This window comes from Sminthopsis crassicaudata, chromosome 4 (genome assembly GCF_048593235.1).
Source record: "Sminthopsis crassicaudata isolate SCR6 chromosome 4, ASM4859323v1, whole genome shotgun sequence".
Lineage (NCBI taxonomy): Eukaryota > Metazoa > Chordata > Mammalia > Dasyuromorphia > Dasyuridae > Sminthopsis > Sminthopsis crassicaudata.
In genome coordinates, this window is record NC_133620.1 from 352,011,142 (window position 1) to 352,028,879 (window position 17,738).

A 17,738-nucleotide genomic window follows, 5' to 3' on the forward strand; every position below is an offset into this window, starting at 1 on the left:
GTCATCTGTAACATGTGGAGGGCAAACCCATTTTATAGAAGGGAAAACAAACCTTGAGAGGTTAAATGACTTGCTTTGGTCATAGAGGTATTTAAGCTGAGGTACATGAAACCCCTTGGTGTCTTTGGATAGATTTCAAGGGGTCCAAGAACTTGATAAGGAAAAAAAATACATCTTTTTGTTATATGCTTTTCTTTGCAATCCTATGTATTTTATACCTTTAGAAATTATTATTAAAAATTAGTAAAAGTTTACTTCCAGAAGGGTACATAACACCAAAAGATTAGGAAACCCTGGAACCCGATGATCTCTAAGATCCCTTTTAGCTCCAAGGTCTTATCAGGAGGGATGGTGAGCTTCAGTGTCAGTTTCCTCATTTAGAAATAGAGTTGGACAAAATAGTCCACAAAGACTCTTAGAACTCTAAAATCCTATAACTATAATATCTCCATGAAAAAAAAGATTTTTCTAATCTGAAAAAAAAGGATTGCTCAGATGAGCAAGCTTATAATTTTATTGGTATCTAGAACGTAGATATCTAGACTATTAGCCTAATGAATTATTGAAAAAAGCATTGAATAGGTGTTACCTACATGCTAAACACTGAAGTAAACCCTTGGGAAACAATGGGAAAAGTGGGAAATCTCTTCTCTCTAAGAGCTCTCACATTCTAACAATTAAGTTACAATTGAGTTTTAGGTTTAGTTTTAATTTTATTTAGGGAGATCTGAGTTTAAATCTGGCCTCAGACACTTATTAGCTATGTGACCCAGGCAAATCACTTCACCTCTTTGCCTCAGTTTCTTCATCTGTAAAATGACCTAGAGAAGAAAAAGGAAATTACTTCAGTATCTTTGCCAAGAAACTATAAATGGGGTCATCAAGAGTTAGATGTGATTGAAATAACTCAACAACCACAACAATAGCAATAGTTCTCTCTCACAACCTGAATTCTAGAGAGAGCATGTTAGAGGATTCCTCACTTTTTGCCCGGGCCCTGCCACTCATTTGTTCTGTGACTTTGGAAATGCCTCTTTATCTCTCTGGTTCTTAGTCTCTTCCAAGGGAGAATGAGAGGATTGGGAAATGATGTCATCTGATCACTGATAGTTTTGCATAGACAGAACAGGCAAGGCCCTAGGCCATTCTCTAAAACCTTAAGTTACAGAGGAGTTGTTGATATGCTTCAGTGGAGGAATGTGTGTACACGAGGGAGATCCCCCACGCTGATGAAATCATTGACCCAGACAAAAACAAAAATTGTTTTTATAATTCACCCTCATAAAACTACATAAAATGAAGAGGTAGGAGAATAACAAGTATTCTAGTTCATCTTGATAAAATGGAAGTTGGGAAAGAACTTTAGACTTCTTAAGTCCTCATAGTTCAATCATTATGCAACTTACTTTGGCATGAAAAGAAACATATTGATGTTATCTCTTTATAGCTTAATTAAATATGAAATATTTAAAATCTTTTTATAAAGAAAATGAATTTTGATGTTTCAGAAACTTCTGGGTTTTTTTCCTTTGAAACCTTTTTTGCCCATTGGATATACTGATGATGAATGTGTTAGTTTTTTTTTTTTTTTTTTTTTTAAACCAGATTCCTTTAAAATAATTTTTTTAAAAATATTATTTGTTTATAGGGGATGGATCTTTATGTAGAAAAGTGAAGATTAAAAGATGATATAAGAGCCAAAATTATTAATACAATTTAAAATTTAAAAAATAAAAATTTTACTTACATTTAATTTTTAAAGACTCATTCTAGTCCTTTAGTTAATATAAATAACTTGGCATTTAGAATCCTCAGCACTTATAGGACCAATCAATTAACTACATGTCCAGAATTGTCAATCCCCTGTAATTAACACAAAGACCACTTTTTTTCATAATTGAAGACAAAATAGAACCCTGTTTCATGAATTTATAGATTTCCCTTCCCTCTTCTCAAAATTTGTTTGGTCTTTAGCTAGAGCATGTAGTCTGAATGACTGAGAATGAATGTCAAGATTAAGATGAGGGCTTCTAGGTAAATACTAAGGATACAATGTGAAGGATATTAAGGAATGGTATTAAATAGTGTACTCCTTGAATAAGAAAGGAAATATATTGATGACATTTCTCCCTAACTGTGCCTTCTTTGCTTTGATAGTTAATATTATATTACCTTAGTTCTGGTATCCATGAGGCAACTAGGAAGCATAGAAGAGTGGCCAGATTAGAAATCAGGAAAAACTGACTGGGCTCGTATCCTAGCTATAGGGCCTTGGGGAATTCTTTTACTTCTCCAACCCTCAGTTTTCTCACCTATGAAAGGGGTACAATAATGGCACCTCTCTTCCAGGGTTGTTGTAGGATCAAAGGAAATATGATTTGTGAAGCATTTTTCAAATCTTAAAGTCTTATATAAATATTAGCCATTATTATTATCACAATAAACAATGATGATAGATTTTTAACTGATCATATTGTTTCTAATCACTACCTTTTCTACACATAGTTTTGACAAATTAATTTTCCCAAAGTGTGAGTCCAGTAACAGTAACTGACTTACTCACTTAATATATATTCCATGTGAGTCTCTTTGAAGGAGATACTATGGGAATTATTATTCCCTTTTTTTAGAAGAGGAAACCAAAGAAATTGTGATTTTCTTATAATTACACAGCTAATGGAGGCAGGTAGATGGCTCTGTGGGTCTAGAGTCAGGTAGACCTGAGTTCTAATCCAGCTTTAGATACTTGCTAGCCATGTGACCCTGGACAAGCCATTTAACTTCCATTTACTTCAGTTCACTGGAGAAGGAGATGGCAAACCACTCCAACATCTTTGCCAAGAAAACCTTATGGATAACATTGGTCCATTGTGTCATTAAGAGTTGGACACAACAAATGAACAATTTTCACATGAAGAAATTGAAACCATTTCTAGTTATATGAAAAGGTTCTCTAAATCACTATTGATTAGAGAAATGCAAATTAAGACAACTCTGAGATACCACTACCCACCTCTCAGATTGGCTAAGATGACAGAAAAAGATAATGACGAATGTTGGAGGGGATGTGGGAATACTGGGACACTAATACATTGTTGGTGGAATTATGAATTGATCTAACCATTCTAGAGAGCAGTTTGAAACTATGCCCAAAAAGCTATCAAACTGTGTATACCCTTTAACTCAGCAGTGTTTCTACTGTACCTACATCCTAAAGAGATCTTAAAGGAGGGAAAGGGTATCCACATGTGCAAGAATGTTTGTGGCAGCCCTTTTTGTAGTGGTAAGAAACTGGAAACTGAGTGGATGTCCATCAATTGGGGAATGGCTGAATAAATTATGCTATATGAATGTTATGGAATGTTATTGTTTTATAAGAAATGACCAGCAGGATGATTTTAGAGAAGCCTGGAGGGACTTATATGAACTGATGCTAAATGAAATGAGCAGAACCGTGAGATCATTGTAAACGGCAATAATATTATACAACGATTAATTCTGATGGACATGACTCTTTCCAATAATGAGATGATTGAGGCCAGTTCCAATGATCTTGTAATTACAAGAGCCATTTACACCCAGATAGAGGACTGTTGGGACTCAGTGTGGATTACAACATAACATTCTCACTCTTTTTGTTGTTGTTCGCTTGATCTGATTTTTCTTATACAGTAAGATAATTGTATAAATATGTTTACATATATTGCTTTTAACATATATTTTAACATGTATAACATATATTGGATTGCTTGCCATCTAGGGGAGGGGATGGGGAGAAGGAGGGGAAAATTTGGAACACAAAGCTATGAAAGGGTCAATGTTGAAAAATTATCCATGCATATGTTTTGAAAATAAAAGGCTTTAAGAAAAAAGAGTTGTATACAACTCAACAATGACAACAATACAACTAATAAATTCTAAGGGTGGGCTTCGAACAAATGTTTTCTGATTTTAAGTTTATTGTACTTACCTACCATACCATGATGCCTCTCTAATCATGGAACATAAAGATTGTATGGATCATTTCATCAAACTTTTTCCTTTCACAAAAGAAAGTATCAGAGAGATTAAGTTACTTGCCCTGAATTCAAATTCTAGCTTTGCTATTTACTCCCTGTATGGTAATGAAGACTTAACATGTCTGGGCTTCAATTTCCTTATTAATAAAATGAAAGTGTTGGACTAGATAACCTCTAAGATTCCTGATCTATTATCATGGGCCTTCAGTGTCCTGCAGGTTAAAATCTAAATTCTTCAATTTGACATTCAAGAATTTTATTGTCTGTCCCTCTTCTACTTTTCTATTTTTTATCCCATACTACTCCTCTTATATTCACTTATGATTCAACTGGATGAAATAACACACCTTACCCATTTCTTATTTCCTTCCCTTTCTTTAGAATATGTCTTTTGAACTGTCAAACATTAAAACTTGACTGCAGAAAGTACAACTCTAATAAGATGGCCAGGTTATTTAAATGCCAAAAGTGCATTTGCCTCAAAATATTATGTTATGAAGAACTCATACAAGGCAAGTGCTCATGTGAAAGTCAAAAGAAGTGGTACAAAGACATTTTCAAAGCCTCGCTGAAAAACTTTGTAATTGATTATGAGACATGGGAAACATTAGCACAGGACTGCCCAGTATCACACTCCCTTATCAAAGAAAATACTGTGCTCTATGAGAAAAGCTGAATTCTAATAGCTCAAAACAATCCTGAAATGCACAAAATTAGAGACATCTTACCTCCAAATGTTCATGTAGACTATTTGTGCCAGATCTGCGGTAGAGATTCTTGAGCTCATAATGGTCTGATCAGTTATAATCAGACACACTGTACCTTGACTCCACCATGGTGAATTCATTTTAGTCTTTTTCAAGATAGAAAGACAACAACCAACTAAACAAACAAACAAATATGCCTGCCATATTTGCCTGCCACAACCTTGGTGGAGATGTCATCATCTCATTCCTGGACTATTGCAATAGCTCACTGGTTGATCTCCTTGTCCTAAGTCTCTTTACACACCAGACAACACTAAACTCACTTAACCAATTGATCTTTTTAAAGCACAAGTCTGACCATGTCATCCTCCTATTTAGTAAACTCTGATTTCATTTCTTACAGAATCAAATATATAATCCTTGATTGGCTTTTAACAGCCTTTATAACCTGCTCCCTTCCTACATTTCCAGTCATTTTGCAAATTACGTATCTCCCCTACCCTAATACCACCATAGTATTCTGAGATTCAGAGACACTGGCCTTCCTGCTATTCCTCACAGATTCATATCTAGACTCTGGATGTTTTCACTGGTTCTCCTGTACCTTGGTTCACCCTCCTCCTGGTTTCCCCTAGCATCCTCAGGTTTCAACTAATGCTTATCTATTAAAATAATCCTTTTTCAGTCCTCCTTAATCTTAGTGCCTTTCTTCTAAGTTGTCTTCAACTTACTCTGTTTATATCTTACTTATATATGGTGATTTACACCTTTTCTCTCTCAGTATGAGGTAATATGAGCTCCCTCATAGTATGAGCTCCTTGAGTATGGGAACTGTCTTTTACCATCATCTAGTAAATAGTGGCACTTAATAAATGCTTTTTGACTCAACGGACAAATAGAATTTCATTAGCTCACAGTTTGCTTGGTGAAATTCAATTAATTCAACTTAGTTCAAGCAAATTTAACTGAATAATCTTTTATTATGTGCCTGGAACATTTAAACATGTGAAATTCAGGGGCTAAACTACACAATAATGAATTAACACCTGTGGAGGGCATGCAAAGAGTTGTCCAGCATCTGAGTTATATATTCTACTTTTTTTTAAGAAGAAACATTAAACTAAATGAAAAGTCACAACAGTTATATTTGCTAAGCCAGGAAGTTTAAGTTTATTAGCCCATGAACAGAAGAATTTTGTTCATATACCACCCCAAAGCAGTAAGATAGCATTAGAGAGAGACAGATCTCCCAACCTCCCTTGAATATGGAAGGATGGATAGATACTCTGTGGAGTGAAGAAATTGGACAGTTTCACAGAAATATTGTCCAAGGATTTGGAAGTTGATTCTTCACAAATCCTTTCACAGGAAGCAGGCAGAGGGTAACGTCAGAAGGCGGGGAATACTTTGGGGTCCAGACAACCTTGTCACTAGAGAGAGGAGTCTTAGATTAGCAGCATGGCTCGCACACTCGCTCCTGCTCACAGCCAGGCTGAGTGTAGGTGGTCAGGTTGATTCCACACAGTCCAGGTCTGGGATGGCAGGAGTTCAGCAGCCAGCAAGATGCCACATAGGGATCAGGCATGCAGCAAGGAGGGGGGCAGCAGTCACAGCAGATGGGCTGGAGAAGGCTGATCTCATGGGGGCAGGTGCTGGGCAGGCAGACTCCACATCGGCAGCATTTGTCTGAAGAGCAATGGTTGTGGCTGGACCAGTGGGGACGCTGCAGCAGCAGTCATGTAGGCAAGTTCCACAGCAAGACATGATGTGAGTAGCTTTAGCTTGTTTTTTTAGTGAATGTAGAAAGGAAGATTTTTCAAATCTGATGGTTTACCATCTCTCAGCCACCCTTATATACTCAGTCTAGTGGGTGTTGGCTCATGATAATTTGTCAATTTCCATTAAAAAAAACACCTCATTATTTAGATGATTATTTCGTAGGAAGTATTCCTCATCTCATAAAAAAAGTGATTGGCTTGTTTGGTTGCCAGATTAAGATTCTTTCCAAAAGCTCTTTGTCACTACAAAGAAGAACTCATTTTCATGTTCAAAGGCAAAAGTCATTATCTTCTAATCATCATCCATCATTAAAGATGACTTGGTATGCAGCCTTCATCATATGTTTTTGACGTATTGTTCCATTAGCAGCAAACATATCCCCTGTGGTCTGTTTTTTCTCCTTTTTTGTTAAATAAATGGTAGAATTTTAGATTAAGTTATTTGTGAGGGGGGAAAAGTTATATGGCCTTTGGAGAAGTGAATAATTTGATTTTCAGAATTATGGGAATAGGCTCTTAAGGAAAGGGCTAGACAATCTGTACCATAAAGAGGCATTACTGAAACCCTTTTTTAAAAAATTACAGAGAACAGAAACTTAGAAAGAAGTAAAGACAAGCAAAACAGCTTTGAAAACTATTCTTTCTACTATATAGAAATGCTGATTTTATTTAATCTTTGTTAAGTTCAGAATAAAAATAAATTTTTAAAAATAGTGAAAAGATCAAATAATTTAAAATAAACAAAAAACCCCCCAAACCCCACTAAATTTTCAGGAAATAGTAGGAGAAAAATCTATACTAGTAACTATAAGTAATCTATATTGGTGATTATAAGCAAGTTGCAGAAATCTATATCTAGGAGTAATAATAAGAAACAAGCAAGTTGCAAACTGGGTGGCGTTTTTCAGGATCCGGGATCCAAATTTAGAGTAATATAACTTTGGCTCATAGGGGAAAGCTAGTTTTCTGTATCTTCCCCACCTCCCTTAAGGAGTTAATTAGCAGATCATTTACTTGAGTGAAAGTATAAAAGACAGGAGATTGATAAGTGTGATGTTTCCTGAATATTTTTTAAAAAGAGGAAAATAGCCTGAGAAATCATTGCAAAATACCACATCTTTTCTATATGAGGAATCTCTGCTTTAGAGAGATTTTTTAAAAGCATGCATACTATTTCCTCTTTGTAATTGAAATATAATACAGGCATATATATGCATCCACATGTATGCACACATGCCTGCACACACACACACACACACACACACACACACACACACACGATTCCTTAGTTGGGAAAGGGGACTGAGGCTAAATGTATGTCAATGGATAAACTGACCAAAGCATTTTGAATTAAAGCAGTAAACTGCCAAGCATTCCAACTCTACCACAGAGAGCACAACTCCATTGGGTTGGCCACATTGTTCAACTGTCAAATGTATGCTTTTCAAAAAGTTTATTTTATGGAGAACTCACACATAGTAAACACTCGTAAGGTGGTCAGAAAAAAAAATGATACAAGGACACTTTAAAGGTCTCTTTTAACAACTTAAGAATTGATTGTATGACATGGGAGACACTTGGACAGGACTGCCCAACGTGACAGCCCCTCATCAGAGAAGGTGCTGTGTTCTATGAACAAAGTAGAATTGAAATAGCTCAGAAGATGTATACAATCAGATATCAGAGACCATTTATTCTAGTCTGCTCATTTTACAGATGAAGAGTCTGTGAACCAGGGACTTATCCAGGGTCAATCAAGTTGGAAGTATCAGAGTCAGGATTTAAAAACAGGTCCTCTTTGAAACTAGTGTTCTTTACACTATATATAAATATATATATATATATATATACACACACACACACACATATATATATATATATATATATATATATATATATATATATATATATATATATATATATATATATATATAATATGTCATGTTTCCTATCAGTTGATCAGCCAGACAATTAAATATTGTTGAGCACCTCCTATGTGTCTATGCTAGATATTGAGGCTATGAAGAGCAAAATGTCTCTATCCTTAAGAAGTTTACATTCTATCAGGAGAAATAATGTGTAGATCTATGTTATTGTTGATTGGTCATTCAATCATGTCCAACTCTTTGTGATCTTATATAGATTTTTCCTAGCAAAGAGTCCATTGGACTGCAGTGGTTTACCATTTCCTTCCCTAGTAGATTAAGGAAAACGAAGTTTAATGTCTTGTCCAGGATCACATAGCTAAAGAATGTCTTAGGCTGGTTTTGGACTTAGGTCTTCCTCCCTCCAGGTTGATCATTCTATCCACTGAGTTACATAGTTGCTTCCATATAGACACACACATACATACATCTATTTATCTATCTACCGATCTATCTACACATGTATAAGTATAACAAAAAATAAATATATCAAATATATGCAAAATATAGGTAATTTGGGAGGGGGGGAGAATAAAGTCCTTCCCTCTTCAGTCAGTCTTACATGAGATTATGTAGAATGTGCAAAGTGCTTTATAAATTTTGAAAAAAACATACTACAAATATTGTTTCTTATCATTGTTACCATTAACATTTTTTTTTTTCATTTTCTGGATTGGTTGCAATGCTTCCCTGTGAAATGTCACTTCTAGCTGAACATCTGATAATATTAACTTTTTTTTTTCAATAAAATTTCCTGCCCTACCAAACAATCAAAATTTGAATTGTACCAAGAATTACAGGGTATATTTCATAAAATTAAAAAAAAATTGATGCTCTTCTAGGTCAAGCTCTTATTTTATAGATACTATGAAGTTATGTGCAGTAAGAGCAAAAACTATTAAGGAATTATTAGTCACTTTTTAAAAAGATCCCTTTATGGCTTTACCAACCTTCTTCCCACATCAAAACTGGGAAGGCTGTCACGCAAAGGCTCATAAATTTACCCTGTGAGTCAGTGGTAGAGACAATATTGAACCATCTCCCCTTCAGTGTCATTCCTTGTTCTTAAATTTGAGACATCATTCCATCTCTCCCCAGAAGCAGGATGTAGGATACCTTCCTGTTTGTAACTATAATAAAAATGTCAGTAAGTAGAAACCATTGAGTTTATTTATTGAGTTGAGGGGATTGTGTTTTGTTTTGTTTTAAATTTTCAGTGAAGTTCTTAACATACTAGGCTGGGGGGAAATTTTGTGATGCCAGTGTTGTGACTGTGTGATCTGGGTCAAGTGGGTTAACCTCTTTGGTACTAGGATCTTCTCTGAAAAAGGAGGATGTAGAACTAGATAGAAACTATTTCTATGATCTTGTCATCAATTAATATTAATTTGTTCAAAAATTCTTTGTGGGTTCCATTTTAAAATATGAACTTCTCTTTTTCCTTTTGTTTCTCTCTCCCTTCTTCCCTCCCTACTTGAATAAGTAAAATCCCCAATGAAACATCCTTTCCTTCCTTCCTTCCTTCTTTCCTTCCTTCCTTCTTTCCTTCTTTTCTTCCTTCACTTCCTTCCTTCCTTTCCTTCCTTCTTTTCCTTCCTTGCTTCCTTCCTTCCTCCCTTCCTTCCTTTCTTCCTTCCTTCCTTCCTTCCTTCTTTCTTTCCCTTCCTTCCTTCTCCTCATCCTTTTTCTTCTCCTCCTCCTCCTTTTTCTTCATCTTCTTTCTCCTCTTCTTTCCCCTCTCCTCCTTGCATTAGAAATACTAGTAGCATAAGAGATAAACTAGAATAACCTTTATTGATTTGGAAACTTACTCTGAAAGTTACTCTAAAACTAGGAGTCTTTCTGACCCAATTTGGGTTGTGTAGTCATGTAAGGATGATTGTGTAGGACAAAAGATAGATGTTTTGAGTGGACAGAGAAATTTTATTCAAATATGTTTCTTATGTGATGTGTGCAATGTAGAGTATTAATACAAGAATATTTCAGACATCTGCATGATCTTTAGCTTCGTGACTAACTGATGGATGGGCAAGTGCTCATATATGGCCGATAACTAAGAAAAGAAATTAATGGCTCTCCCCATAGATGATCCCTGTAAAGATAATAGCATTGGTTCTTTTAAGTTTCAGTTAAAGCACCTACAAACAAACAACTCAAAATATGCCTTCCTTCTGGTTGTGTTGTACTTTGCCTGTGATCTCCTCACTTGTTTCTTAATCTTTTATATTCCCCAATAAGCTTTTTTACAAGTATGGCTCTGCTATGCTAATCCTGGTTCTCATTGATACAGATGCATCATGATATTTTTATTGAAGATTCTGTAAAGAATCATTTCAAAACACATATGTGAATATCTCATTTAACTCAGGATGTACTTACAATGTTCATCTAAGAAGGAAAATATTGTATCTATTTAAGGATCAATGACCATCAAAAGACTAAATGAGTATAACTATCTAAAACATTTAAAATTGTTACTTGAAAGATATTTATACTTGAGAACATTTAACTTTTAGTCCTCGTAAAGACCATGAAATAAAGTTACTGAAGGAAATAAATGATTCAATTGACACAGTGCTTAACATATGTGTCAATTTATTAGGAGCTTAATAAATGGTTTTTCATTCATTTAATTCCATCCCATCACCAAGTTTCTTGTCTAAACAAATACTACAATTGGAAAAAAAGTAAGAGAAGATTAAGCTGAGATTGGAAACATGATTTTAGTTTAAAAAAGCATGAAAATTTATTGGTTCAAGTTCTGAGTTTTAAACAGATTAATGCTTTCTTTCATCAAATGTAATTATAGTGAGAAAATATTTGTCAAATATAACAGAATCACACATCAGAAGGACAGCAATCTCATTCCTTTCTCCCATCACTTTGGTTTTGCTTCCTTATCTCAAATATAAGAAAGATACTAGAGAGCAGAGTGTATAACACTCTGCTCTATAGAGTAGGTGTTCTGAAGCCAACTCTTATAGGAGAGTTCATTGCTAAATTTTCAATATAGTTGTATGTTCTTTGGAAATCATCAAATGTTACAAATTGGGATTTGATTTAGTGTTTTGTTGATTTCTGAACTTGAGAAAGATAGAGGAAATGTACATTTCTTCTGTATAGATTTCTCTATATGTAGAAATGCAGATTAAAGTTAAATTCTGAATTTTAAATTTTAAATCCTTAAGTCCTAAATTTTAAATGCTGAATGAATCCTGAATTTCTATAAACCCTGTTGTTAAACATTTACTGTTTCAGGCCTATATCCCCATTGGTAGTTGGGAAATCTGTGGTCAGATCCCTTCTTATCATAATATTGTGAAAGTAAGTGATGCCCTATCTGAACTCATGGTTTCCTACTCCAGGCATGGCATTCTATTCACTGTGTCACTTAGGTGCCATGCATTAAGTAGCAATTGACAAATAAACTTCAATGGATGTGGTTTTCCTTCATAAAGAAAGAATCCTAAGGGAAAAAAAGGGAAAGGGGAGGGGAGGTGACAGATAATAAAGAGAAAAGATCACTGGAAATGCTAGAAATTGGATAGTTTTTAGAACTGTGTTTGGGGCAATTACCACTAACCATACAAGGGGCAAGACCACAAAGTTGAAAAGGAAAAAGCAGGAGAAAGAGACGTTGGAAATATAGTACAAAATTGTAACTGGAGTGTCCCCTTTGGGGGGAATAAAGGCTTATAGTATGTGGGCATCATAGATTCAAGTCTCTGGGGGATTTGGAAAATCACCCATTCCTTTATTTTTCACTTAAAGAAAATGAAACTCGATGTGATTTAATGACTTGTGCAGTATTGCACAAACAATACGTGATAGAGGCAGGACAGGAGTAGAGAGTATGATGGGGGGAGGGGGTAAAATTACTACAATCTTCCATTTGGTGGCTTTCTATTTTTACTAATAGAATGATGAACTGCATGTTTCCATTCTGCAGAAGAATTTCAATTGATAAATTTGGTGCTCTGGGGCAAAGTTCCAGTTGTCTTAACCTAGTTACCAGATAAGAAAAGATAACATGAGATCTATAAAGAGAAGTTAGAAAACAAGCCTAGGATAGGGCATAAATAAATATTTCTGGGGGTTTGGGGAAGGAAAGGTGGAGGAATTAAGAATAATTGGTCTCTACTACCCCAGGAGATTCAATATTTTTCCTTCAGGAGGAATTCACAGGAATCATGGACTTTCTCCCTTCCTGTTGCTACAGCATCTTCCTTCCCCATAAAAACTGTTGTTGTATAATAAGTGCATAGTTAGCTGCTACAAATGCAAAACCTTCTTTATAATGTATACAAACTTTATAGGCTGCAGTGGGTGAACTCATCTTAAGGAAGTTCAGTCAAATCAGAGGTTCAGTGTCTCCAATTATACTTTCTAACTTAGTCTTCTTCTAGGTCTGATGAAAGGTTTTTTCACTAGCTTTCTGATCACTTAAGGAAGTAAGATCCTTTTTGTCTGGCCCTTGATTCAAGATCAAGACTGACTTTTTTTTTTTTTTTTTTTTTTTTTTTTTACAGTTACCTAAACGCCTACTTGGAAGACACCTTTCTTGAGTTCAAATCTGACCTCAGACACTTATTAGCTTTATGAACCTGGGCAAATCACTTAACCCTGCTACTCTCAGTTTCCTCATCTGTAAAATGAACTGGAGAAGGAAATGGCAAACTACTCCTGTATCTTTGCCAAGAAAACTCTAACTGGTCACAAAGAGTCAGACATAGCTAAAATAACTGAACAACAATAACAACTCTATCCTTAATTAGGTGTTAGTACTTCTGGGTTCAAATCCAATTTCTGTTGAAATCTTAAACAAGTCATTTAAATTCTCTGGGTTTCAACATGGTACAATGGCTAGAGACCTAGATTTGGAGTCAGAAGGACTCAGATTCAAATCCCTCCTCTGACATTTCTGTGCCTCAATAACCCCAGAAAAGTCATAAATACCTCTCAGTGTTCCCAAGTAAATTTTCTAAGATTACAAGTTAGAGAACAGATACTGATTAGCATTGAAAGAGGGAATTTTCTTACTGGCAAGTCCCTATTTCAATGAAATCATAGATCTTTCCCTCATTAAAAAAAAAAAAAAAAAAAAAAAAAAAAAGCTAGAGAATTATACTATAGTAGAGGGCCTTTGAAATTCCTTTGAGCTCTAAAACTACAATCTTATGGTTCTTTTGTATTCTCATCTTGTATTCTGATGACACAGCACTGCCCCAATACCAGGGTGAATCATTAGAGTAGAATTCTGAATATGATATTTCTTTTAAAGAAAAAAGTGAATCAGCACTGGGTAACACAAAGAATCATTTGAGGTCAGGTTTTCACAGGCCCACAAAGATTATTAGATTCTTGGTTTTTCTCAGTTTTTCTTACCAGAAACTTTAGAGGGCCAGAATTGAATAAGTTCTTGTACAGGAAGAGCCCGGTCCAGGTATTACTTGAGACCTGCTCTTCCTGTACATGGACTTATTTCAATACTGGCCCTCTACAAGAAACTCATGTGAAGGTTCATTTCATAACCTCAGAATTTTTAGATGGGTGAAGATATTTGTCTCTTCCAAGTTTCAAAATGTTTCTTAGCATTTCAAAGTGTTATTTGAAAGATTAAATGGAATCAAAACTATATTTCCTAAGCTGGATATGTATTTGAGGAGTTAGATAGTAATTAGCAAAAGTATTTTCCTCTAGAAAATGAAAATGTAAATCTCTCGAAGGTAAGGACCACTTTTTAAAATCTCTATATTCCCCTGTGTTTTGTTCAGTGCCTTGTACCTAGTAGGTGCTTAATAAATGTTTATTGATTGACTGCTTCTCCATTATCATTGATTCTAAAAGAGCACCATGGAACTAGATGGAAAAAATGAAAAAACAACAACAAAAAAAAAAAAACAAGAAACAATTTGTACAAGAACTAAAAGATGAAGAACAACATACAGGGATTTTTGTTATCTGACACTGTTCTAATTATTGTTAGGGCTGGGGAATAACATTTCTGTGTCTATCAGCTCTGCAATCTGGGGAATAATTTTCCTCTGAATGGGCTATTTTTTAAAGTATTTATTTACTTTCCAAAAATATTTTATTTTTTTCCAAATACATGTAAAAATAATTTTCAGCATTCATTTTTGTAAAGCTTTGTCTTCCAAATTTCCTTCCTTTCCCTTTCCTCTCTCCAAGACAGCGAGCAATTTAATATAGGTTAAATATATGCAATCCTTTTAAACATATTCCAACATTTATCATGTTGTGCAAGAAAAATCAGATTAAAAGGGAAAAACCCATGAGAAAAAAAAGAAACCAAAAGGCAAAAATACTATGCTTCAATCCATATTCAATCTCCATAGTTCTCTCTCTCTCTCTCAATGCAATTGGCACTTTCCATCACAAGTCCATTGGAATTGCCTTTAATCACCTTATTGTTGAAAAGAGCCAAGTCCATCATAGTTGATCATCATATAATCTTGTTATTACTGTGTACAGTGTTATCCTAGCTCTCCTCTGAGTTGCCTCTTATGACTATACTATTCAGAGTAGTCTTAGACAGGACCCCAGAAAGTCTAGTTCACGTCTTACAAAAAAATAAATTAAGACTAATGGGTACTCAACATCACTTAGAGAGTGTCAGAGGCAAGAGTGGAACCCAGAGCCTCTGATTCTAAGCCAGGGGTCTTTCTATTCTACCATGAAGACTTATTTATTAATTGATGAGAGTAATGAAGAGGAGTAATGACAAATAAGGTAATTCGGATTTCAAAATAACTAGTCATGTGGAAAGTCATAATGCCAATCTAAATGAAAGCTTTCATTTATAATTGGCTCTGTTAGCACAGCTTGGGTAAACAACATTGTAAGATGGCAAATAACTGGATGGAGTGTTTAAAGCTGGGGCCAAGAGACCTGGGTTCTTTGTGATAAAAAACAAATTTTACCTCACATTTTCCTTTTCTCTATAATGGAAAGAATCTTAAAATATGGGATTGTTGAGAGAAAAAAAAAGATTTGCATACAATGAGGTGGTATATAAATTTATTATTATTATTATAAATATTGAGCTTCTTTCCGTACCTCTTTTTTTCAAACCTTTCTTGTTTTTTTTCTTGCTTTCTTTTTCTTTTCTTCTCAGTGGAGCTCTCCTTTTTCTGTATGTGTTACATTGTGTTTAATCTTGACTTTCCAATATTTTTCCTAAAAAAAATTCCAAAATGGGGTCATGGAGAATCAGCCATAACTGAAATGATTGAACAACAATCCAATCTTGCTTCCACTCATCATTTGTTCTACTGCCCTACTTACTTACTCTCTTCTTTGGTGATACTCTTCATTTCTATGCAATTCTTCAAACCCACCACAGACTTCTCTTCTTTCCTTTGGATGACTCATAATTTAGAATTAAGGATTCTTATCTTTCACAAATGCTTCTCAAAGGACAGATATCTCTCCTTCCTCTGAAGTTTTGGTACTTTTCTTTACAATCATTTGCAATTGAACCATGTGTTGGCCTTCCAATGATTGACATTGCTTAGCATTGTCTTTCTTGCCAATCGACTTGCTAACATGAGCTGTGTAAAAATATGCACAATACTACAGAATAATAAAACAAAGGATAGTAAATTTAGGACTGGAAAGGAACAACGAGGCCACTGAAACCAAATTCCTCCATCTCTTCTCCCCACCTTTCTCCTTTAACCAACCATGATATTGAATATATGTTTGTGTGTATAGTACCTTTTGTATTTATTTTTATTGTTAATAAAACTAGCATTTGTCACTTTTAAAGTTTTCAAAGCCCTTTACAAAATGATCTCATTTGATCTTGACAAACAGTCTTGTTGGCAGATGCTGTTACTATCCTTATTTTATAAAAGAGGAAACATGCCCACAGTCATATAAATGTCTGAATTTAGACTTGAACTCAGGTCTTTTGGACTAATTCCCTGCTTATAAGCTAATGAGAGAAGGAGGTCTTTCTGGATTTTTTGTGTTCTCATACTGAAAATAAATGAATTTGTGAAATAAATAATTCAGAATAAGAAAATAAAGCAGAACCAAATGAATAGAACATGTATCAAATAGCAATCATATGAAGAAAAGGGAATGAGAATAAATGAACAAAGAATGCTGTGGGAGATTTAGAGGCAAGGAGGGAAAAAATGATGTTAATGATACCTTGTGTTAAATATAAATAGTCATTATAACCAAGTTTTTTTTTAATGTTGATCCATATTTTATGTTTTATGTTTGGACAGCTAGGTATTGGAATGGTTCACATTTCCTTCTCCAGCTTATTTTATAGATGAAGAAACTAAGGCAAACAGGGTTAAGTGACTTGCCCAGGATTACACAGCTAGAATGTACCTGAGGCTGGATTTGAACCCAGATCTTTCTAACTCCAGACATTCATAACTCTGATCTAAAGCTATTAAGCTGGTAGGAGGTAAGATATACAAGGACTATGATGGGTGAAAACTGTCTAAATGGAGCAAATTGGGCATTGACAAAGTGACCATTTGTCTCATAAAACATTTTCATCTGAAACAATCTTCTTAAGGAAGGGGTATATATTGCCTTTCTTTTTGTATTATTATTAACATTATTATCTAGCACCAAATAACTAATAATTGTTTGAGGCAGGATTTGAACCCAAGGACTTTTGAAGTCCAAGTCCAGTGCTCCATTTACTACACTGTTTTGTCCTGGTTAAATTTGAAAAGAGTTGTCAGTTCAGCTTTATGGAAAGAAGAGCATCAAAATCCCCTCAGTCTACAGGGGGGTAAATCCACAGGGATATAGGTTTGCAAACAGTTTTTACTGGATGAGAAACTCTGAGATATTTTCCATAAGCCAAATGAATGAATCTCAGGACTCACAAGAGATCAGGTGCTTGATTCCATATATTTCCAGTCTTTTGCAAGCTCCAAAGCTCCTAAGCTAGTCACTTATTTGGGTAAATAGTTTAAATAAAGTTGTTTACATTTAACAGATGAAGAAACTGAGATTCTGAAACTTGAATGACTTGTTCAAGTTTATGTTGCTAGCAAATTATGGAGAAGGCATTCAAACCAAGTTCAGTAGTTTTCCTACAATACCATAATGCCAAGAAGTAATGATTTATTTAGGGAAGAGAGACAACAACTATATTTTATCAAATTTATGGAATTTATTAAACCATTAACAGAGGACACTATATCACAGATGTCATTGATAAGACAAAGAAGAAGAAAAAGATATTATATGTTAGGAAAATTTGGAACACACCAATAAAGTCATTGCTGTATGATGGAATAGTCATTTGAGAGT

At 34.7% G+C, this 17,738-nt stretch overlaps 1 protein-coding gene and 1 long non-coding RNA gene across 2 annotated transcripts in view; one reads left to right on the plus strand and one right to left on the minus strand.

Moving 5' to 3' along the window:
• LOC141539154 (uncharacterized) overlaps positions 1-13,649 on the plus strand; it is a 55,485-nt gene extending 41,836 nt beyond the window's left edge. The window contains exon 3 of the long non-coding RNA XR_012481210.1: positions 12,959-13,649. This is a non-coding gene — a long non-coding RNA (uncharacterized LOC141539154). The remainder of the gene's footprint in view (positions 1-12,958) is intronic.
• On the minus strand, positions 5,868-6,548 carry LOC141541348 (keratin-associated protein 3-1-like). The gene is given in 2 exon segments (XM_074265487.1): positions 5,868-6,424; positions 6,427-6,548. Coding segments are annotated over 2 exon segments (312 nt in total). The 5' UTR covers positions 6,491-6,548; the 3' UTR covers positions 5,868-6,176.
• Positions 13,650-17,738: the final 4,089 nt, after the last annotated feature.